This window comes from Muscardinus avellanarius (genome assembly GCF_963383645.1).
Source record: "Muscardinus avellanarius genome assembly, chromosome: 2".
Lineage (NCBI taxonomy): Eukaryota > Metazoa > Chordata > Mammalia > Rodentia > Gliridae > Muscardinus > Muscardinus avellanarius.
Window position 1 is genome coordinate 129,647,767 of NC_137787.1, and position 25,173 is coordinate 129,672,939.

General features: G+C 37.4%; 1 protein-coding gene across 2 annotated transcripts in view; it reads left to right on the top strand.

Moving 5' to 3' along the window:
• Positions 1-755: 755 nt before the first annotated feature.
• The window catches only part of RXFP2 (relaxin family peptide receptor 2), a gene marked incomplete at both ends in the record, with an annotated part of 67,544 nt that continues 43,126 nt past the window's right edge, over positions 756-25,173 (top strand). For both annotated transcript variants that reach the window (XM_080690043.1, XM_080690044.1), the window contains 2 exons: positions 756-798; positions 23,701-23,847. In XM_080690043.1, the coding sequence (XP_080546169.1) occupies positions 756-798; positions 23,701-23,847 (190 nt within the window). The remainder of the gene's footprint in view (positions 799-23,700; positions 23,848-25,173) is intronic.

Genomic DNA, 25,173 nt, shown 5'->3' on the forward strand with positions numbered 1-25,173 from the left:
GGAGGTGAGGACTAAGTCATAATTAAAGTTTTCTGGTAGATGCCCAACACAGAACTGAAAGCAAGAATAAATTACACACTTTAAAATAGGAATATGATTATAAAGGAAGTAAGTGAGATTTAAAATTCCATAGAAATGTTTTTACAGTAAGTAACCTTTGAGCACAAGGCTATATATTTTAATTATTACTATCTTTCTATACGTCATTCAAAAATTTTAAGTGCATTTGAGTAGTAGATATTCTTTGTGTGCTAGTAAGTAGCATTTTGTCACTTGCTAATGGCATGAAAAATGTTCGCAGAGACTTTCATAGCCTATTCAGCATAAATCTATATCCCTTCCTATTTAAGAATTTCTATATATCTGGATGTAAAATAAGTAAAATATGATCTGCTTTAAGGGAGGAAAAGTAAGGAATTAAAATTGTTTCTTGAAATCCTAAAGTCATGTCTATATCTCCTTTGACACATCAGAACACACGAGAGACCAGGAGTATAACGGTAGATTTAAAATGAAATGAAACAAAAAAGAAAAAAAAAAACACAAAAAAGGGAGGCTACATCGTGACAAGAGTTTGTTTCCCTCGTGCCAGTGAAGTTTCAGCTGTGAGCATGCTCAGACACACAGGAGGAACCCAAGTTACCAGCTCAGAACTCCTTCGGAGGTGTGCGGAGTACAGTCTAGTAACTCAACCGCTGTAAACGTATTGTGATTGTTCTGATATTAAGCATCTCCTCAGCCTCACATTGACTGCAATGCTCCTTTTACTTCATGTCATCGTGCTGATAGACGTCAAAGGTAAGGCTGCTCGTTTCTCACTTTAAATAAGTGCAATTCCCAAAGAATATACAATTTCTGTTTAGTTCTGTGCCATGGGCAATAGACTCATTGCAGTGTTTGAAAAATAGATATTAAATTTGTGCTTCATTATTATTAACACTAATTCCTTGTAGTTCCACACAGTCCAGTAATTTCTAATGTAACAAATTTTTAGGGAAATTCGCCTTTATGGGTTATTAAAGCTATACATAAAATATCTTTTTAAATATCTTGACTCTATCAATTAGAACAGGGAAAATATCTTAGTACTTACTTTTAAAACAAGATAAACTAATACTGTGTCTTGTAAACAATTCTACCTGTTGCAATGTGTCCATAAAGATATATAATTATTAGTAACTATGTTTCATTGTTAACATAAACTGAGAACTTCAAGCCATAGAAAAATCTGGAATGTAGTCTCTTTCCCTAAAAGTACATCTATATTATAAAGTTATTACAGATCAACCAAAATGCATCTATTTAGAACATTTTCTGTTTTTAGTTTTGAGATTTTTATTTTAGTCAAACTGATAATTTTAAAATCAGTGATATTTTACTTTAAAGCTGGCAAAAATTTAAATCTTCACTTGGTTTTAAAGTATGAGACTTTCGTTGTGAACTTTACACTTAGTATACTTATCTACTCATCAAACCCATGCCTGATATGCTAGTCTTATCATGATTACTATTATTCAAAATACTTATTTTAGTTCATAAACTTCAAGATTTTGATAAATGTCAGAGAATAAATTTTAAGATTTTAAATTATTTTTATTTTCTGAGAACATCCTTTTAAGTTTTTAAAATATTTAACATTATCAGATGAATTCCAACTGGAATTTAAGTCTTGAAAGATTCAATATTTATGAGTATAAATGCAGTATGTATAAGCATTAAATGTAATATTTAAGAATATCAGATAATCAAGAGATGTTTAAGATATTTAAAATTATAGAAGCTTTACATTAATTTAAAACGATGCTAAAAGTTTATTCAAATTGTTTAAAGATATTATTCCAATACACCTAGAACAAATTTTATTTTGCACTTAAATTTCTCTTATGTGAAAATCTGTTATCTAAAAAGAAGCAATATATGAACTTATCTTTAATGAAATACCACTGCAGAAAATAGTTTGTTTCTTTTATTTAAGCTCTTACCTCAGAAGTTAATGTCCTGCCATTTTTGTAGTATTCAATTTTATATTTATTTTTAAGGAAAAGCAGTGAGAAATAGGTTCTTACGTTTAAGATACATCATAAAGATGTACCCTTTAAAAAGTCTCTAATACAGAGAACCAAATACTATATACTATACTGTTTTTACTCATGATAATGTCTAATTGATTTATTTAAACCCTATATGAGATTTAAAAATCTATTTCTAAAGTAACAGTGAATGATTCTTTTTTGTAAAAAAAAAAAGAAAAAAGAAAAACTTTAAGCTAATAATTTTGCCTTTTTATTTATAAGTAAATGCCAAACTTCAGATTCATAGTCCCAGCCTAGTAAATTTTTTTATTAATTATAGTTCTCTGGAAAATTTTGCTTTCTATCTTTGTTATTTTTGAGTCCTAATTTAAATCTTCATATTTAAAATGATTCATTTTTAAAGTAAGACATATTAATGGTGCATTGGTTTCTAGTTGCTGATTATGGAAATAAGCACTTGCTACATAATTAGTACAACTTTTTCTTTTTCACAGCAAAATTATAGTTAAAATGGTGAGGCTCTTTATAATAATCAAAAGAGGTTATTAAGAATTATGTCAGAGTAAAGATTGCCTTTTAAAATTAAATATTTGTGATAGATTCTTAGGGCAGCCTAAGTGAAATGAAAAGTTAGAAACATGATTGTCTTCTCTTTTTGAGCCACAATCACCCTGGAGTGTCTAGAAATGAATGATATTGACTGTCTTAATCTATAAACACGAAATGGTAATTACAGATAATGTACATTATTATCATCACGTGTATTTTTATCATTATTCACTGTGTATCTTCAAACCACTACTGGACTAATTAGAGACAATATTACAAACCAAAATCACGGGCTTATATAGGAAATTAAAGTATTACGTATTAAGGATGCTACTTGATAACTGCCAATTGCTACTTGTTCAAATAATGTGCTAACCTTCCCAAACCGCAGTCCTGCAGACAGAGCCTGAGCAGCAGTATTTGACTGCCCCCTACTGGCCAAGTCGAAGGCCCGAGCTGAACAATCCTCAAATGTCAGTTCAACTTGGTTGCTAAGACTTTCCGACTACATTTCCATTTCACACAATGTGTCCCTGCTGCGAAGAGCTGTAAAAATCAATTATATTTCAGGTCAGCTGTCCTGAGGGGCTGAAGCTATATAAATAATGAAAAAAAACTTGGCGGCTTGAGTGTAAACAGAACCTGCTGTGAAGGAGAAGGGAAAGATGGACGCCCCAACCAAGACTCTGTGCCTGTGTGATCTGATCTGTCGAGGCACTGGCTAAACACACCGCTCCATAAATGACTACTCACTGGCTCACCTTGCCGTGAATCAATAGAGCAAGTGTAATAAAAGAGTCTGTTGGCCTCTCACCTGGGGTGACAAGCTGGCCTGCATTTTAATTTTAGACAAAATTGGGGTGTTGCTTTCTGCTAAATTGATATTTAAAGTCACACGATTTTTATCTGGAAAGCAGTGTTGCAAATAAAATTTAATGAACAAGAAGTGGAAATTGTTATGCAATAATAAATGTTCAGTTTTTTTAGAACCATAGATCTATTTAAGAACCTAAAAATGTCCTGGTTTACTTATTTGGTAAAAATATAACATTTTTTGCGATACTGGAGATAAAACCCAGGGACATTCTACCTCCAAGTTACATCCCCAGCCCTATTTTTTATTCTTTATTTTGAAACAGGGTCTCACTGAGTTGCAAAGGGCATAAGAGGCTGGTCACGAACCACCATCCTCCTGTCTCAGCCTCCCAAATGCTGGGATTACAAGCATGCACCACCACACCTGGCTAAAATATAATTTATTTATCAAGTGGAATGGCTGCTTGTTTGAAATGGGAAATAATAGTGAATTAGGGGTATTATTATCTGGAAACAAAAAGTAAATCTCTCTTGCATGTTTTATTTAGTGTATCAATTTCTCACCTTATCTTTGAGGGCTGAGAAAAGACCCTTCCAAATGTTAGTACATATGTAAAAATGAAAATTTTCTGTGAAAGTTCCACTATTAAATGCCTCTAAAAAAGGACCCAAAACCCAAATAAAATGAGTGACTTTGTGCTCCATGTGATAAAAGGCTTTTGAAAGTTTAAAGATTAGAAAGGAATTCCACCTGAGCAATTAACTTTATTGTGGAGTAAAAGGCTTTTAAAATATATTTAATGTTATTGATAAAATTCTAGCTCCTTTTTTCTAGAGTGGAGACACTGGGGATTGAACTCAGGTGTGTTCTATCTTCAAACTACACCTCCATTCCTATTTTATTTTTTGTTTTGAAATGGGGTTTTGCTAGGTTCTGAAAGTTGCTGAGGCTGGTCTCGAACCTGCAATTCTCCTGTCTCAGCCTCCCAAATACTGAGATTAAAAGAATGCACCACCACAATTGGCCAGCCCTCCTTTCCTGTCCTGCTTCTTTCCACCGTTCTTCTCAGAGGTTTTTACTTCTGTCCTTCTTATGCCCCTCTCTATCCCTACTGTTGTTTTCAATTTCTTTGTTTTGCTCTAATTTTGACTTTATTTTTGTAATTGACACATAAAACCATACCTATTTATGGGGCATTATGTGATACTTTGACACAAAGATTCATTGTATAATATTTGAATCAGGGTAAAACTATTGATCTCAAATATTTATCATCTGTTTTTAATGAAAACATTCAGAATCCTTTCTTCTAGTTTGCTTTTCCTTACATTTGTATTAGCAAATATTACTTGTACCTATTAATGAAGCACTGTGTGGTATCTCTACACATGCATACAGCCCACACTGATCAAATCAGGAAAATTAGCATTTCCCTCTCCTTAACATTTATGTTTGGAGACTTTGAGCTCCTCTCTTCCGCACAGAAAGACGAATACCACATATTCTCATATGTAGGAGCTAAAATAAAGTCTAGCCAAAGGTAGAATAGTGATTACTAGAGACAGGGAGGGTGGGAAGAGGGAGAAGTCAAGGCGGTTGAATAGCGGGTACCAGACATAGGCAGAAGGAATGAGCACCGGTGTTCCTCAGCACAGCGGGATGACTATAGAACACAGTAACCTATTACATATTTTATGAAGTTACTGCTCACTTCTTGGTCATTTATTCCCTTTTCACCTGTGCGTGCATCTGTCAAGTGCACACATGCGTGTGCGTGCGTGTGTGTGTGTGTGTGTGTGTGTGTGTGTGTGTGTGTGTTAGTTACTGGGGATTGAACCCTGGGGAATTCCGTTATGCCCCCAGCCCTATTTTATTTTTTTATTTTGAAACAGTCTCACTAAGTTGTGGAGGGCCTCGGTAAGTTGCTGAGGCCGGCTGTGAACCTGGCATGCATCTGCCTTAAGACACCTCCTGGCCTCTCTCCCCAACATTTCTCCATCTCCTCTGCTCCCTCTCCTCTCTCTTCCTGATTTCCTTGCCTCTGCAATCTTCCCCTTTTCTTCTTATCCCTATTTTCCAACCCTCTTGTTCTATGAGCTCTTCTCTTAACTCTGCCTTTGAGCTAACTCACATTTATCCATCCTGGTTATCCACATCTGCCTTTGCATATCCACTTTGGGTCATCTAAGCTCTCACCTTGACCTGTTCAAGGACCATCACCTCTAACCACTTCCTGCCCTGTGGCTCCCTGCGGCTCTGGGCTCCTCCTGGCGGCTCCCGGTTCCTCTCTGGTATTTGTCTCTCTTGTTACCTTCACCTTCTGGCCTGGTCAGTGGTCACCATTTCTGTGACTAAGAGTGCTAGCACACATGCCCAAGCAGAGCTAAATGAGAATAATTCCCTCTTAGTACTTTAGAACTGCCATGCTCTCTTTCTTAGGCCCACTGTGATTTGTCTATATTGATGAAATTCAGAAAGCTCTGAAAACTGAAATTTTTAACACTTTTGGATAGAAAATTTGGTCAGAATTGACCAAAGGCTATTTATATAGTTTTTACTTTTATGCATATTAAAAATTCTACACTTGTGCTATGGAAAATTGTTTATGTGTTTGATTATGGGAAGTGTGTCCCAGAACTAGTAGGAAATGTTATATAATTTATAGCATATGCATCAAATTTACAGGGTCTCACTGAGTTACAAAGGGCCTCACTAAGTAGTATCTGAGGCTGATCCTCCTGTCTCAGATCCCAAGTGCTGGGATTACAAGCATGTGCCACCATTCCCGCCTCTCAAATTTACTTCAAAAATTTAAAAAGTTAGAGCCGGGCGTGTTGGCACACGCTTGTAATCCCAGCACTTGGGAGGCTGAGACAGGAGGATCGCACAGGGTCGAAGCCAGCCTCAGCTACTTAGTGAGGCTCTCAGCAACTTAGTGAGACCCTATTTCCAAATAAAATATAAAAAGGTCTGGGAGTATAGCCCGGACATAGAAAGCCTCTGGGTTCCATCCCCAGTACCACCAAAAAAAAAAAAATAATAATAATAATAATAAAAAAATAAAAAAATAAAAAAGTTACAAATTTTACATCATATCTCTCCAGAGGTTTTCTGCTTAAGTGATGTAGATCTGTAGAGTCCCAACACTCCTGAGATCCCAACTGACCTGGGCCACATTATTCTAACTAGGAGTAGAATCACTATTTTCTTTGCCCAAATAAGTTTGTTGTTAATATAATGTGTTTGATGAGGGAAAAATAGTTTCAGCTAATTTCTTCTTTGTCTGACGTGTTATTTTTTGTTCTTTCTCTGATTCCAGCTTATTTTTATTCAAACTTATAGGTGGGTTTTTTTTAATTTCAGCAACTATATTTTTTATTCCTATAATTCCAGCTGTGTTTAGAGCTATCTGGTTTGGTTTTACAAGCTGCTTCTTTTTTATTTTTTTATTTTTTATTTTCTTTTTGTGGTACTGGGGACAAACTTCCATTCTTATTTCATGATGTTCTTCCATTCATGCTTTGAGAATTTTAAGCATGCAGATTCTAAACTACTATTTAAAGCTCTATTATTCCCTAATTCTCCAAGTATGAATTCTCCCCCTTTTTGGAGCCAGGGACATGTCCATGAAGTTGGAGAAACTTCTGCCCTTGGTTCCCTTCAAGTGACCTCACAAGTACTTTCCAATCTCAATCGTAGCTTGTGTCAATGTCACAGGCATTTTGCCTTGTGGGGACCTAGCTCCAGTCTCGTGCCCCATTTGCAGGGCATCACACTGCTTTCCTGCTGACCATGGGCAAGGGGCTCTGTTCAAGCCCTGGGGAGTCAGGCAGAGCTGTCAGAGTCTCCGCCCCAGCACTGAGCTTCCTCTGGGTCCCAGCCTCTTCTGGGTGAGCTGCACTCAACCACCTTCTCAAACCAGTATTAAATCAAGCTCTGGTTGCTTCTCCAGTCCCAGCCCCCTGCATATCAAATGATGTTGCCTCCCCTTAAAACAGTGGCTTTATTGCTATTCATATTCTATAGAGACCTTTTCCTGCTATGACTTACAGCTTTGAATGAAAAAGTCTAAGAGCAGTCTCTTCTGTGTCCTTGGAAAAGAGTATAGTACAAAAGTCTATTCAGGATTTACTCACAATAGAGGATTTTGGGGGGAAGAGCTGTCTGGGGATAGAACCCAGGGGCATTTGACCTCTGAGCTACACCCTCTGCCCTGTCTTTTATTCTTTATTTTGAAACAGGGTCTCACTAAGTTGTAGAGGATCTCACTAAATAGCTGAGGCTGTCTGCGAACCACAATCCTCCGGTCTGAGCCTCTCGAATGCTGGGATTACACGTGTGCACCACCACGCCGGGCACAATGGGGGATCTTGATCCAGAACCCAGAAAAGAAGGTAGTATATCAATTCTTCTGATTATGCGTTATCAGAGAGGAGGCATGGAGAAAGCTCACAGAGGGAGATTCAGAATTGTGAAACAAAATGCTCTACAATGTCAAGAGAATAAAAAATAAAATAGGGCTGAGAGTATAGCTCAGAAGTAGAATGGCCCTAGGTTCCATCCCCAGTACCATAATAATAATAATAATAATAATAATAATAATAATAATATAAAATAGGATGAAGCCAGCAGAGTGGTGAAGATGCTAGATTTGGGATCAGCAGACCCATGTCAAGCCACAGCCCTGGCCTACTTTAGCATTTGGACTCGAGCATACCCAGTAGTAACCTCTCAGCTTTGTCTACAAAATTGACATTACCATCAATTTTCTAGAAACCACTTGCAATGATCATAGAGTCTAGGGTTCTATTTCCTGAAGATTCAGTAGGTCAGAGAAGGAGCTTGGGACTCTACACACGAAGAAGCACTCCAGGTGGTTCCAGTGACCTTATCCCTTGGATCACGCCTCTGCAGATACTGGTATTGTGGCTTCTGTTGCACTGCTTGTGTATATCAGGATTGCTAATTGGATTGATATGGATTATTTAACACATTAATCCTACTTGAAAAGGTTTTATAAATTTGGAAGTTATTAGGACAAATTAAATATTTTGCAAGAGAATAGCTGGCCCTACATTGTCTAATAATCAATACAGAGCTTCTTAATGGATGGTACAATTCAAAAACTGAAATATAGAAGCTTATTTATAGATCAGTCTTGATGTTAATTACCACCCCATCCTTAAGAAGAAATTCATAGTCATAAAAATAGCTAGAGAAGAGGGCATCTTCTTTCTCATTTGTCATCTGGGTTTCATTACCTTTTGGCTTGATTATAGCCCAACCAGAGGACATCAGATTGGTCAATGGCTGTATCTCTGCCTCTGCCTATTTCTCTTTCTCTCTCTCTCTCTCTCTCTCTCTCTCTCTCTCTCTCTCTCTCTCTCTCTCTCCTCTTCCTCTTTAATTACACCTTTCTTGACACATTCTGCTTCAACCACATATGTTTTCAATAGTATTTCCATTGCTATAGATATTTCTACCTCTAATTCCCTTTGCATAAACCAATATGATTCTCCCTCATCCTGTCTTGAAGGGTCACTGCAAAAAAAATTAAAAATAAAATAAAAATTCCTTAAAAGCTTCCGCTTTTGCCTGAGGGTGATATGAGTCTTTATGTAACTGCTATTATAGACAGAAAAGGATAATAAGCTATGCTGAATGTTACTGAAAACCTCTGTTCCCTTATTTGAAGCCATTTACTTTATGGCTGTTTCCTGTTTCCCACTTTAAAATTCAGCTTTTACTGTAATAACTAAAGCTGAAATCATCTACTGAGTAAGTAAATCACTCTCCCTAAGCACACCGGGTTTTTTAAATTCTAGGTTATTTTTGTCCATTTGCACATGTGAATTTTAAGTTTTGCAAAGACCAAAGTGTGAAGAAATTACCTGCTCTGTGACTTAATTCCCAGACCAGTGTGGACCATCTTAGCCCAAACTACATTGAATCCACTGAAAAAGTAGGGATGGGGACCTAGCTGCCCCTCCTCCCATAGCATTTGGCTTTGAGCAAATATGCTAGCATTTTAAAAAATATTGATGTAAGTGAAAAGAGGAAAGTGAGCATAAAGCCTCTGCATGTACTGAGCCCACAGTGATGTCACATCCAACATGTAGATGCCCACGTCTAGCCTAAGCTTCCGACGTGGGTTGTCACTGACAAACTTAGTGCCCCCATGACATTGCTATTCCTGAAAATGTTTAGACAAAATTTGTGAAGCTTAGGTTCAAAATGGAGAGATTTTCTAGCCATTGAGAAAATAAAAACTAATAACTTTCTTTCCACTGGGTGGGGGGCATAGTGACTATGTGGAAAAGACAAAAATCTATAATTAATATATAAGGTCATTAATATTACAGTGGAATTATATATAAGATGATTTGAGAAGAAGAGTTCATACTCTGGAGTGGTCTTAGAAGGAGTAAGGTTTTCCCAGAAATGACATCTGAGATGACTGTCAAAGAAAGAGAAAGTGTAAAGGGAGAGAAATCACATTTCAAATACAGAGCACAGTACATGGTAAAATCTTAATAACTTCTTACTGTAAAAGTCCAGGCTGCCAGGAATGTTTTCCTGGATGAATATAAAATAACTGGAAATAAAGGAAAACTGTCATGATCCGAAATCACTTGGAGGCTTTTGCTCACTCATTTTTCAGACCAAATTGTGTCACTGAAGGATGTGTCCATGTTTTAAAATCTGTTTTCTCTTTCAAAGACATTTGGGTTGTTTTCAGTGTGGGGCTATGGTGAGTAACACCTCCATGAGTATTCTCAGAGGAGTCTCCATGTACACACCTGCATACATTTCTGAGGGCATATACCTAAGTAAAAAGTGTGAAGTCATAGAGTTTGCAAGGCTCCTAATTCAACCGATGAGGATAAACTGTGCTCTAAAGCAGCTGTTCCCATCAGCACCCCAAGAAGTGTAGGATAAGTCACCTGGCTTCCCTTCCTCATCAAACCCTGGATCATTGTTTTTAATTATACCCATACTAGTAATCTATGGTGATATCCCCTTGTGGCTTAAATTTACATTTCCTGTCTGGCACAGTGGCACACACCTGTAATCCCATTACTTGGGAGACTGAGACAGAAGAATCACAAGTTTGAGGCTAGCCTCAGCCACTTAGCAAGAAAGACCCTGTTTCAAAATTTAAAAGGGCTTAGGGTGTAGCTTTGTAGCTCAGAAGTAGAATGCCCCTTGGAGTCAGTCCCCAGAACCAAAAAAAAAAAAAATCATTTCCCTGGTTAAAAGTTTGATTTAATACCTTTTCAGATGTTCTTACTCGTTTCAACATCTTTTGTTTAGTACCTATTCAAGTCCCTTGCCCACTTTTCTATTTACTGTTCATCTTTTCCTATTAATTTGTAGGACATCTGTAATTCTAATGATCAGACTTTGCAAATATTTTCTACTGTGCATCTTTATACTCTCTTAATGACAACTTTTTCTTTTTTGGTTTTAACATAAGTCCTTAATTTTAATATAGTCTAAGTATCTTTTCCTTCATGGTTAGTGCCTTGCTCTGTTTTTTATTATTTGTATTATCCTTAAGATCTTCACCTTAAAGTCATAAAGATTTTCCTTTTATAATACTTTCTAGATGCTCTATTATCACCTTGTTCTTCCTCTTCAAGAGGGACTTGGCTCTTCCTCTCCTTGTGGTACCATGTGCCTTTTAGAACAAGCCTATCTTTTCCTATGAGTGTGTATGCATGCTCCTGAGATTTTATTGAGATTGCTTCAAATGAATAAAACAATCTGGGGAAACAAGTTAGCATCTTTAAAATATCACCTTTCATTATTTAGATCTTTAATGTCTCTCAATTATATTATCTTCCTCACACAAGTATTTGCACATTTTTGTTAGTTTTATTTCTAAATATATGACATTGTTGATGCTATAGTAAGACATTTCTTTTTAAATTTTTTATTGGTGCATTGTAGTCATACATCTTAATGTAGTACAGATGGTAGAGGCATACATGCACACTCACTTAGCCCTTCCCCAAATCTCTCCCCTTTCCCTCCCCCTTTCCTCCTTCTGATTGACTTTATATGTTTATGAATGTACATCATGTACATTAGGTAATTTCCCTCTTCCCCCTTCTCATATCTCTCAGTTAGGTCACCTTATTTGCTCATCTATAGTTAGTAAGAGTCATTTCTTAACCATTTCATTTTCTAATTGTTGCTGATATGTAATTGGCTATAGAAAATCTTGCTAAATTTACTAATATTAGTAATCTATTATTCTGGATGTTTTATTTTCATAGTCATATTCATAAGTGGTAGCAGTTTAATTTCTTCTCTTACAATATTTCTACCATTAATTTGCTGTCTTTGATTAACTATATTGGCTTAGTCCTTTCGTACAATGTTGAGTAGATATAATAATAGTAAACATCGATGTCCATTTCCCATTCTCAAAGAGAAATCCTTCAAAAACTCACCATTAAGAATATTATATGCCTTTAACCAGAGGAATAAGGCAAGAGAAGGAAACAAAGGAGCACAAATAGGAAAAGAACCAAAACTATCAATATTTGCAGATGACACAATACTATACTTAGAAGATCCAAGAAACTCAACGAAAAAGCTTATAGAACTGACAGAAAAATCAGTCCTTAAACTCATTTGGAACAACAAAAAAATCAGAATAGCCAAAGTAGTTCCTAACAACAAGAACCATGCAGGAGGAATCACAATACCTGACTTTAAGCTATACTGCAAAGCCATACTAATAAAAACAGCATGGTACTAGCACAAAAACAGATACATAGATGATAGAGCAAAATAGAAGACTCAAAAACAAATCTGCACACTTACAGCCAATTGACTTTTCACAAAGGGGCCAAAAACATGCACTGGAAAAAAGATAACGTCTTCAACAAATGGTGTTGGCAAAACTGGCTAATCATATGCAGAAAATAGAAATAAACCCTACTTTCCTACTCTGCATAAGAGTTAATTCAAAAATAAATCAAAGACTTAGAAATCAGACCAGAAACTTTGTAGCTCCTTGAAGAGGGCATACATCCAATACTTCAATATATAGGCACAGTTAAAAATTTTTTCAACAAGACCCCAAAGGCACAAGAAATTAAAAGGAGTATAAATATGTGGGATTGCATTAAATTCAAGAGCTTCTGTACAGCAATGGAACCTCAAGAACCTCAACAGAGAGCCAACAGAATGGAAGAAAAATTATGCCAACTATTCCTCCAAAAGAGGACTAATATCTAGAATATATTGAGAACTCAAGAAACTCAGCACTAAGAAAACAAATAACCCATTCAAAAAATAGGCACATGAACTCAATAGACACTTCACAAAAGAAGAAATTCAAATGGCCAATAAATGTATGAAAAAATGTTCAACATCATTAGCAATAAGAGAGATGCAAATCAAAACTACCCTAAGATTTTATCTAATTCCAATTAGTAAAAAAGTAAAGATAGCAACAAACTACAGGTAAAGGGCTGGAGCAAGGTAATCCATGCCAACAGAACTCAACAAGTAGAAGTAGCAACTATGATATCAAACAAGTTAGACTTCAAGCCCAAGCTTATCGGAAGAGACAAAGCAGGTCATTTTTTACTGGTAAAAGGAACAATACAGCAAGAGGAAATAATGATAGTCAACATTTATGCCCCACACATAGGTGCAGCTACTTTCTTAAAACCTAACTCCAATTAGAATGGCAATCATTCAAAACACAAACAACAAATACTGGCAAAGATGTGGAGAAATGGAAACTCTAATATGTTTTTGGTGGGATTGCAAATTAGTGCAACCACTATGGAAAACAGTATGGAGGATCCTCAAAATAGTGGGAATGAACTTACCATATGATCCAGCAATACTACTACCAAAAAGAACAGAAATCAAACTACCAAACTAATGCATGCATATCTATGTTCATAGCTGCACAATTCACAATTGCCAAACTCTGGAACCAGCCAAGATGTCCATCAACAGATGAATGGATTACAAAACTATTAGATATGTACCAATGGAATTTTACTCAGCCATAAAGAAAGACAAAAATACATCATTTATAGGGAAATGGATGGAACTGGAGAACATTATGCTAAGTGAGATTCATCACAAAAAATAAAAAATTGCATGCTTGTCCTAATATGTGGAACCTAGGGAGCAACAGGGTGATAGGAAGAACTTTAGATGAGGAAGGAGATGCTATATATGAGCAACTAAGGCAACCTAACTAAAGAGAATAGAGAAATCCCTTAATGTACATGATGTATATTCATAAACATAGCAATCAATAAGCCAAACATGAGAAGGAAGGAGGAGGGAATGGGGTGGGAGTTGGGTAAGGGCTAAATGAGTGATGTGTGCATGTGTGCCTCTACCATCTTGTACCATCTTATACATTAAGATGTATGACTACAATGCACCAATATTTTTAAAAAAAGAATATTATATGATATGGGTTTTGTAAATATACTTAATGAAATCATATAGATTACCTCCTACTTTCAGTTTTCATGGCTATTTTAAAGTTAGCTTCAAGTAGTTCCACCCCTGAAGCTCCTCTTTATAAGTAAAACCAAAGGCAAATGACAAATTGGGAGAAAATATGTGAGTTATAGCAAGAGGGCTGACCTCCCTAAAGAATTCCAGTCAGATTGCCAGACTCTGTTTTCTCATACTAAGGTTCCAGACACTGTGTTCCAGACCCCTGCTGTCAGGAACAAAGTTTCACCAGTCTACGAGCATAAATAAATTATTTTTTCACCCAGGCAAATTTATTCCTTTTAAAGAATTGCTTTTTCTCCTACAGACATCTTCTCTTTCATTTTTAACCATAAAATGTTATTTTTCTAATAATTCAGTATGAAAACATAGTTTACAGAGTTTTTAAAACATCCTTACTTGGCAAACTAAAATATTAGCAACATTTTTGTTGTTATTGTTTTAGACTGGAAATATAACCCAGGGGCATTCCTTTGAAATAGAATCTTACTAAGTTGCTGAGTGTCTTACTACATTGCAGAGGCTGGCTGTGAACCTGGGATCCTCTTGTCTCAGCCTCCCAAGTACTAGGATTACAGGTGTGTGCCACCAAGCCTGGTTTGTTTGTTCTAAAGATGAGAACTGGTGTGTGTGTGTGTGTGTGTGTGTGTGTGTGTGTGTGTGTGTGTGTTTGCAGTGGTAAAAATCAAACGTAGGGTCTCCGGCATGTGAGACAAGCACTCTACCACTGAGCTACATCCCCAACCCCTGAAATCAGATTAAGTAAGAGTAATCTGTTTAAAAATCTGTTTAAAAATACAGAGGAGAGACAAAGATACTGGAAATATAGGAAAGAAAGGAAATAATTAATGAAGAAAGTCCAAGAAAGTGAGGTCAAGTGAAGTATAGAACACAAATAGGGCAGGAAGAGCGACCTTCCCTCTTTATATGTCATAAAGAAAGCATCTTGGCCTTGGCTCATGACTGTACTTTCCATAAGGCTCAGCATAAGCTGTCTAAGTGTGCAATACCCGATATCTGTACAAGGCTCATCCTGCCCAGACACATGCAATAGTCTTGCATGTGGGCAGATTTGTAAATTAATAGGACTAGAATTGGGGAGAATTTCCACTAAGAGGAAGAATAGCCAGCAAAGGCTCCTTGACACAAGGAAGTCAATGACTCAGAGAGGAAATTAGAAGAGCAAGAGAGTCACAAAGACACCACCATCTCCTCATTTCCCATGCCATGTTTCCTCAACCTTCACCTGTCTGTCTTACTTTCTCTATTCCTATGTTCCCCACATGCTGTGCCTTCTGAAAGCTCACCATTTTCAGGCAAGTTTTAGGAAGAAAGTAGTCTCTCAAATTCAGCAGAATAAGATATTTCAATATGAAAAGATAAAATTTTAAGCTAAAAGGATGTATCCCTAGGCATGAAGCTTAGGCAATTCACTGGTCAACAGAAAAGATATTTTTGGAAGTCTTCCTTATTCCCTCAAATCTCTTAACACCCTCAGAAGCCACAACATTCATTGTGTGACAGGCATGGAGATCTCAGTCAAAGGACATTTAAAGCTGAAATCCATCCCTGCTGAGGATTATGTTGGCAATTTGAAATAAAATTTTCCAATTTAAATCAAAATGTGTTGAAGCCAGGCATGGGGTATACACCTGTGATCACAGTACTTTGGAGGCTGAGACAAGAGGAACCCAGGTTAAGGCCAGCTTCAGCAACTAATGAAGGTCTTCAGTAACTTAAGGAGACTGTTTCAAAATAAAAAAGGGCTGAGGATGAAACTCAGAAGTAGAATGCCCCTGGGCTCAATCTCCAGTACAAAAAAAAAAATAGTATTGAGTATGTTCCACAAAGTTTGGATAGCATTTCCCAAACTCTGTCTAAACATCAGGAAACCATCTGAATTGGGAGATGGGTAATGATTTCTGCAGAAAATCTGTTAGTAGTGATTGGTTGGTTTGTCCCAGAAGAGCAAAACAGAAAACAGGGCTTAGAGAAATTTAGTTAAGGCAGAAATCTTTAAATTGGGAAGGAGGTGGGGTAAATGTTTGAATGAAACTGAGTGGAAAGCCTGCATATTATGATTGGCATGCCAAACAATGCTATCAGTGCAAGAAACACCAACCAGCTGCTTAAGAAATGAGATTTCCAAGTTTAAAGAAAAATAGATTAGTGGCCAGTTCTCTCCACCATCTTCACATGAAAAACTTTTAGAAATACTTTCCTATGTTCCTTCAAACAAGCAATAAATCATCTACTCTGCAAAAGTGTGCTCTCACGACTCTCAGAATCTTCTAAGAAGTAGGTGTCCAGAAGGAATGGAGCAGGATTCACCCTTGCTTCTCCTGGGAGCTGCCCACGGTGGTGTTGCTGCTCCCAAGAGACCCTGCACCAGAGCTCCAGGTGGGAATGGACTCTCTCTGCTTGTTAATTGGCAACAAAGTTTGGCACATTGTGGAAACTCAGCTAACATTTTCTGGATGTTAAGAAGATATTTTTTCAGCTCATTTACTCTAAAAAATTCATGACAGAGTTGCTATCTGTGAGTTCTGCTCTGTAGCTCCATTGCCTTCCTCTGTGACAATGTCATCTGAATTGGTGGAGAAACCCTAGGAGTGGTGCATCCTGGGGAAGGGTCTCCATGGCCAGTAGCCTCTGTGCTCCCCCAGCACCAGGGAGCTGCCATCTCTGGCATTCCTGTGGGGAGAGACTACTATTGGCAGAAAATCAGAGCAAAGAGGGATTTGTGTATCTCCATTAATTCTTAAACTGGGAACTAGAAGTTCATTTTCTACTGTTGTTTCCCAGTCACCCAGGGAAAGTGTTGGCGGGTGGCAAAAATTCTCCTTGAGCAGCAGGCTGTTTGGTTTCCTAGGGCTGTCACAGAGCCATTTTATAACCCCTTTGCACAGACATGCCTGGAATATAAACTGAAGAAAGAAGGACAATTATGAAGCAATTTTCTGTTACATGCTCAACTCTCCCCTTGGCTGTGTGGTTGGTGGGAATCCCATGAAAATGGCTGTGGAAGCTATCAGTACTGCTGTAAAGTAGGCATCCTTCATTTTTCTAACCCCCAAGTTTTAATATAACTGTCTCCACTTTCACAGATGGCAGGAGGAATAAACAGAAGAATATGCCTCCTACAGACCGCTACTGATTCTTTTTCACTCTCTGCCAAACCCAGCAGGATCTTTTAATTATTATTTAAATTTTATAATGACAGAGCAGAATAATCAATGAAGTGCAAAGAACATCAAACAATATTTTGTCATCAGAATAAAAGCATAGGCCTGAAACTTTACAAAGAGTAGTTCCAAAAGGGGCTTTCTTCAATTTCTTTCTTATTTCCAAATGATCCATTCATTCATTCATTTATTAAAAAACATTATTGAACACCCAGTAATACCAGACACTAAATGGAAAAGAGGATTTAGGATTCAGAGGGAACAGAGTAAGGAATAGACTTTATTTTTCTTTTCATGCAAAATTTATACCTAAATGTCTTTGTGATAATGCTACTCCAGGTGAGAAATGGAATTGGAAGTACTATCTGTGCATAGTCAGTATTTCCCTTTTCTTCTTTTGACCATACTTGCTAAATTAAACTCAATTTTCTCCCCTGTGGAAAAGAAAATATTATTGATCCCTCTTGTCCATGAGAGTCAGCTGCTCACCTACTTCTGACTCTCTTAGTGAGCCTGCATCCAAGTAACTGGCATGTTCATGGCTCCAGCTGAGTATGTGCTCATTATTATTCCCAGGATCAGCCCCAGAAGAAAGCACAGTAGTCCACCTTCACAATGCTTACTTAGGCAGCCTCAGCCTTCTCTTTCAAAATCCTCTTCCATCAAATGCTTAACCATTTCTTCTAAGTGTTAAGAAAATGCTCTTATGAAGAGATTGAAAGGACATTTTTATCGCTTATTTGTTACTTACAACTTTCAACTTTCAAGAGAGATTTGAGGCTGTTAAAAATAAAAATGGTTTGTCATAAGGCTTTTTACATGGAGGGACATGAAGAAGTAGGGAAGCTTCTAGTATAACCATTTTCCTTTCTTTCATAACAGTCACATAAAAAATCATGAAATAATAAGGCTCAGCAAGCTGCTGTGTTACATAGATCCTCCTTTTTATTGTCCTATTTTCTACCTTATGATGAGATCACCTGTCTGCCGGGGTTTGCTGGGGGCTAAGAGTTCTCAGCATTTAATGCTTGTGTGGTGCAGGGAGTACCTGGACCACGAGCCATACCCCATAATTGGACACCCACATTAAGCCTATTTTAAGTAGGAGGAAACAAAAATTTGAAGGGGTGAGGTAACTTGCTGGAGGTCACATAGCTAATGAATGGCAGAGGGAGCTTTAATCCATAGGTCTAATGGTCTCTGACAGGCTCCATCACTGAAAATGTTTTTAAACAAGAAGTCACATCCCATTCATGGATCATGAAACAATTTAGTGACTTATTATCTCTTTTCAAGTAAATAAGATAGAATAGCAATGATCAGAGTTCATTTGAATCAGTAAAAGGTAAGTGATATTTCAAGAAATCTTGTTTTCTTATATGGGAGGTGTAGTTGTGTGACTGTGGGCATGTGGGTGTGTGAAGGAAAGTGGTAAGAATGGTTAGTGTATGTGGAAGTGTCTAGAGGTATGGAGAGAGAGGATGTGTGTTGGGTGTGAATACAGATGTAGACAGATATGTAGATGGGGGTAAGTTGTGTGTGTGTGTGTGTGTGTGTGTGTGTGTGTGTGTGTGTACATGTGTGTATGTATGTGAGTGCATGTGCCCATTAAATTTTGATACAAAATTTATTTCTAACTATTAATTATCATCTTAAAAATTCAAAACTGCTACACTAAGATATATGGCTCTTATTCATTTTCCAAGCACAGGAATATAACCAGTTTTTATAAATCTGCCCTCTCTAGAAACCTTTCTAAACAAGAAGTTAAGAGACTTTAAGATCTATGACTCTGTATGTCTCTCCCTACATTAATAGGTTTAATAATCCAGCCCCCTGAGCCACAAAGCAAAGAAAATCTTCCTAAAATAGTTACAGCTTGACTGGTCTTGTGCCTAATTGCTGATAATAAATAATTCATCTAACACTGTAGCAAGTGCAGGGAAAATAATTAGCTGTTGTAGAAACACGGGGTAGGGGATAAAACCCAGGGGTAGAAAAGCATCCAAGGCCCACACTCTGGGTTGGCCTTCTGCATCAGAAAAGGCCCAGAAGATGCAGTGCGGCCCGAGCCACAGAGAGTGTGCACATGACACCTGCTGTCCCCCGAAAGTCCAGCTGCTCTGCTTTTACGAGGCTGCTGGATCTCCAGGGTCACTGAGTCTAAACCATTAAAGCTCAAATAATCCACTCAACCTCTTTAATGATGTCACTAAAAGCTTAGTATACACTTGCAATTCAGATATAGCTTTAGTGCCCAAAACCAAACTCCTGCCCTTTGACAAACACATCATTTGTCAAATAAGGAAGGCCAGCAGGATTCACCTACTTTAGCAGAATATCCAGAGAGACAGGGAGCGAGAAGAACAATACTGTCCACTGTTTGTGAAGCTCCAGATCCCCCAACAGAGGCTCTCCCCTCAAAACCAGAGTAGAAGTGTATTTATATCAGTCTTCATTCCTCATCTTTATATAGAGATCAGACTAATGACAGGCATAGCCATTAACTTTCAGTAAAATAGTTGGAAAATACCCACCACAACATAGGTGATGCTCCATGAAGACCTGTTCTCTATCCTTCTGGTATGTTAAGGAAAAAAAACTCTTTTTTAAAAATTTTTTTTATCTATTTTATTGGTGCACTGTATTCATACATCATAGTGGGATACAAACTTTTGTAGACATACATGCACACATCGCCCAGTCAGCCCCCACCCGATCCTCACCCCATTCCCTCCCCATCCCTCCTTCCCATGCTTGGCTTAGTAGTTGACATCTAGTATTATAGCAATTTATCCAAAATTAAAAATGATAATCTCACATAACAGTTTCATTTGTCTGATACCAAGCTTTTGATGACTTAAAGATAACATTTCAATATTTCTTTTTGCTTTCTTTCTTACCAGAGAATATTTTTTTAGGTGAAACTATCATATATTTATATATTTATTTTTCAGAAAAAAATCTATCCTAATATGGAATATGGATTCTAGATACCCAAAATGATCTTGAAAAAGAACAAAGCTAGAAGATATATATTTTCTGATTTCAAAGCATATAAAGCTACAATAATTGAAACAGTGTAGTACTGTTCTAAAGGCAGATATATAAACCATTGGAGTTAAATACAAGCCTAGAGCTAAATTCTTCCCTATATTATCAAGTTATTTTTGACAAGGTTTCCACGAACATTTGGTGGTAGAAATAATAATCTTTTAACTAAATATTGTTGAAAAATAATAATTACATGGAAAAGAATAAAATTGGACCCTTACCTAATCCCATATACAAGTATTAACTCAAAATAGATAAAAGACCTAAATATAAATCTTAAGACTATAAACTTTTAGAAGAAAATCTGGGTCATAAAACCTCACAACATTGAAATTGGCAGTGATTTCTTGGATATGATTTCAATGGCACAGGCAACAGAAGAGTATACAAACTCCCTAAAAAATAAAAAAAAATATTGTATATCCAAAGACAATGTAAACAGAGTTAACAGTTACTAATAGAATGGGATAAAATATTTCCAAATGCTATATCTGAAGGTATATTAATATTCCAACTAGAAATCCTAAAAATTAACAACAATAAAGGCAAACAATACCATTTAGAGATAGGTAAAAGACTAACATAAGTAATGAATCTCCACAGATAACCAATCTTAGTTGACTGTTGGATGGAAACTCTTGTTTCTCTGGTTCTGGTGTGTGTTACCTATTTCGTCTTTGTAGTTAATCTCTTTGAGTATTTTCTCTAGTGCTGGTTTTAAAGACATAAATTCCTTCAGTTTCTGTTTGTCATGGAAGCTTCTTATTTTTCCATCTAATTTGATAGAAAGTTTTGCTGGGTAGGAAATTTTTGGCTGGAAATTGTTTTCTTTCAGAGTTTGGAATATGTTACTCCAAGCCCTTCTGACTCTCATGACTTGGTTTGGGAAGTCTGGAGTGATTCTAATTGGTTTGCCTCTGAATGTCACTTGGCCCTTTGTTTTGTTGCCTTTAAGATTCTCTGCTTGGCTTCCACATTGGTCATTTTGGCAATTATGTGTCATGGGGATCCTCTTCTCCGATCCTGTCTAAAGGGAGTTCTATAAGTTTCCTGGACCTGTGTATCAACCTCTTGCTCTATGTTTGGAAAATTTTCTGCTATTACTTCCTTGAAGAGATTGTTGATCCCTTTGGTATCACTTTCTTTTCCCTCCTCTATTCCAATTATTCTTAGGTTAGCTCTCTTAAAATGGGCCCATATTTCTTCAATGTCAGATTCCTGCTGTCGGATATTTTTTTCTAGATTAGAAACTATGCGTTCATTTTTGGAATGATCATCTTCTAAGAGCGAGATTCTGTTCTCCATGTGGTCTAATCGGTTATTTGTGCTTTGAATTGAGGCCTTTTTTCATTAATTGCATCCTTTATCTCTTTTTGGCTCTCTCTGAGTTCTTGTCGAAGCACCTCTATTATTTCTACAGTTATTTTCCTGATTTGATCTTCTAGAAATTTCTGATTTTCTGTTTTATCGGGTTCTGATGTTGTGGGGTTGTGGGCATTCATTGCTCCAGTGTTACTCCTCTTTCCCATGATTTCAGAAGTTTGTGCCTTCTCTGGGTTCTTCCCTTGGGTCACTATGACTTCACTTAAGGTGCTCTGGATCTCGAGTCTGTAGTATCTCAGACCCCACTACTCCTTTACTGGGTTGTATCACAGAGTCTCTGACCCAGGGAGTCGATAGAGGCTGCTTTAAACTATGGAGGGTGCCAGGTTGCACGTTCTCCTATGGTGTGATATCTCTGCCACCGCCACTCCCCCACTGGGTCAAGTCCCAGGGAGTACAGTACTGGGATTTATCCTCTGTGGCCTGCAATTTGACTCACTGTTCTTGAGTTCGCAGATGTAGCTGTATTGGACTTTTTGAATTCACTGCTGCTGCCGCCGGTGGCAATATGGCACCGCTGCCACGCCCTCGGCCGTGAGGCTGGCTTATTTCTTCTTGGTTTTGAATTCCACTCTGAGTTCTTGCAGCGTGTGCTGAGCTCAGCCACTGGGAGCTTTAGATGTTCCCTGCGCTGAAAAATCCCGCCTGGCTGTTCCGCAGCGGCTCACCTCGGCTTGCTGTAGCCGTCTGGTGAATTCGCCGCTCCCACCAGCAGTATGGCGCTGCTGTCGCGTCCTCGGGCGTGAGGCCGGTGTATCTCCTCTGTGGCTCTGAGCTCTGTTCTCAGACCGCTTTCTCTCTGGAGCCTGGTGATTTTTTTGTTTCTCTGGTGATGGTGTTTTCTGGCTATGAAAGGCGCTGATTTTGTGGTAATGGAGATTGGTTGTTAGTGGGGCTCTTAAGCCCCGCTTTTCTTGGTTGCCATCTTCCCAGAAGTCTCGTTTGACAAGATTTCAAAAAAAAAAAAAATTCTTAAACTAGCCCCAATTCTTGGTCATGAAATTCTTGGTCATGATGCTAATCTTAGCAGTTAGGAACATTTTGCCAACATCTCTCTCCTTCCGATAAGTCATATTGAGCTGTTCCCATTCCTGTGTCTGCCCACTCCCTAAATCGACTTCTGAGAAGTTCCAGCTTGAACTCCTTTCTCAAAAACATATGATGTCCATGATGTTACTAGTCAATTTACAAAGAACACATCTCTTTATTTTATAGAAAGTACGTTCAAAATTGAAAGAACATCTCTCATATCTAAATTTCAGAGATTGGTCCATCCTTTATGCAGATATAGTACTTTCCTAAATGTTCATCATATTTTCTTTCTATATTATCTTATTCAACCCAGAATGTGTTCAATTCTCTTTGTTCTTGTGTTATATCCCCTGCACACGATTATTTTTAATTAGCCTTAATAGATGACCTGTGCTCTTTGAAATGTATATGTCTCAATTAGTATCCTTATGAGGATACAGATGGTTGAAGGTGGACCTCTGGGGTCAGGCCAAGTCAGACCTTCCTGTCTCACTTTCTAGGTGAATGACTGCAGGCAAGATGTTTAACTTCTTATCCTCAAACATAAATAATAATGTCACCTATACTATAGGTTGAGTAAGGATTAACTAAGATAACTACTGTGTAACATACCTAGCACATATAAATTCAGTGAGGGTTAAATATTATTGTTTAATATTATCTCCCCTTATTTTAATGGGGGAAATTTCTCTCTAACTTGCACTTAAACTTTCCTCTTGTGTGTATATATATGAATGTAAGTCACCTCAAATCCTTTTTGCAAAAATACTAGTTAGTAAATAAATTCATCTACTTCATCCTACTTGCCCATGGTTTTACCTTTCTGTTTCCAAGTATGGACCACTCTTTGAATTCATGCAAAAGTAGGACGATACATTTGGCTCTGCTTACTGTTACCTTGCTGAAATAAAAATAAGAAATGAACCTTATTCTCATTCTTGGTGTAACTGATTTTGGGTGTGATCATGGGCATCTAAAATGTTACATTTGGCATATTATTCAAAGCAACAGGTCACCAACTGTTATTCACTAATTCAACTAATAGGATCCTTATAAAAATTAAGTGAGACAGTGTGGAAAGGGTTTGGTCATGTTCACACTTGGTTTCTCTAACAAGAATTTTGTTCCTGCTTTCACATAGATTTTGCCCTGTCCGAAAGCAGTATGACCTCTCCTTTGTGCCAGAAAGGGTATTTTCCTTGTGGAAATCTTACCACGTGCCTGCCCCGGGCTTTCCACTGTGATGGTGTGGATGACTGTGGAAATGGTGCTGACGAGGAGAACTGTGGTGAGTCCCCCCCCCTCGTAGCAATGCACCTGTGCCATTCTATCTGGGTGTCCCAAAATGGGGGTTGGGGGTTATGACCAGATAGAGATGTATAAAGAGCTGGTAGAATGGTCTGGCATTCTATAGGGAATCCTGTGTAATGAAGCACTTCTTCATTTATTTGTGATAACAAGCTAAACTTTATATATAGGGTTTTTATTTAATCTGAGATACAGTATTATAAAAATATTACATTTTATTAAATTTGAATTTTTAAATCCACTCAAGCACTCATTTTTATTTTAAGGAGCTCTCTATGGCTCATAATTTTGTTCAGCTATGAGAATATCCATAAAATGTAAATGGGCTTACTTAGAGAATTAATTAGCCCATTTTGAGAGCCATTGATATGCAAGGAGCTCTTCAAATTGAAGTGCAAGGAGCTTTACTTCACTAGGATGCTGTAAGCTCAAGGGAAACAAGGGTCTTGGTCTTGTGAGTTTGCATGGACTATATAAACTAAGACAACAAACTTGTGTGTAATAAGTTAAATCCTTTCAGAGAATGAAATGTACCATAAAGAAAATGAAACAGTATAATGTAATGACAAGTGAATTGAAGGGAGGAATACTTAGAGGATATAACCAGAGAAAACCTTTTAAAGATAATGACACTTGAATCAAGAACTAATTGAAAAAAGAGGAAACAAGGAAGGGAGGAACAAGTTGTGATATATTGTGGAGGAATAGAATTCCAGCCAGGAAACAGCCAGTGTAAAGGCTCCTAAGGTGAATAAAGCACAATAATGAATTTGAAGGATAAAAAAGCCAGTAGGGAGCCGGGCGTGGTGGCACACACTTGTAATTCCAGCATTTGGAAGGCTGAGACAGGAGTATCACAGTTCGCAGACAGCCTCAGCTACTACTTAGTGAGGCCCTTTGCAACTCAGTGAAACCCTGTTTCAAAATAAAGAATAAAAAATAGGGCTAGGGGTGGAGCTCGGAGGTAGAATGCCCCTGGGTCCCGTCCCCAGTACTGCAAAAAATGAAAGAAAGAAAGAAAGAAAGAAAGAAAGAAAGAAAGAAAGAAAGAAAGAAAGAAAGAAAGAAAGAAAGAAAGAGAAAAAAGAAAAAAAAAGCCAGCATGATGTGCTCAGACTATACAAGGATATAAATGGGGCGAAGAACTTTGCAGAGGCCAGATCACTCAGGGTCTTACAGGCCAATTTTACTCTGCATAGTGAGACCATATACTGTCTAATCTAACTTGTCTCTTTTGTGTGTGAAGGAGACTGATGCCAAGAGAGGTTTTCATGTCCAGTTAGTCCCAGAATAGATACTAGAACCC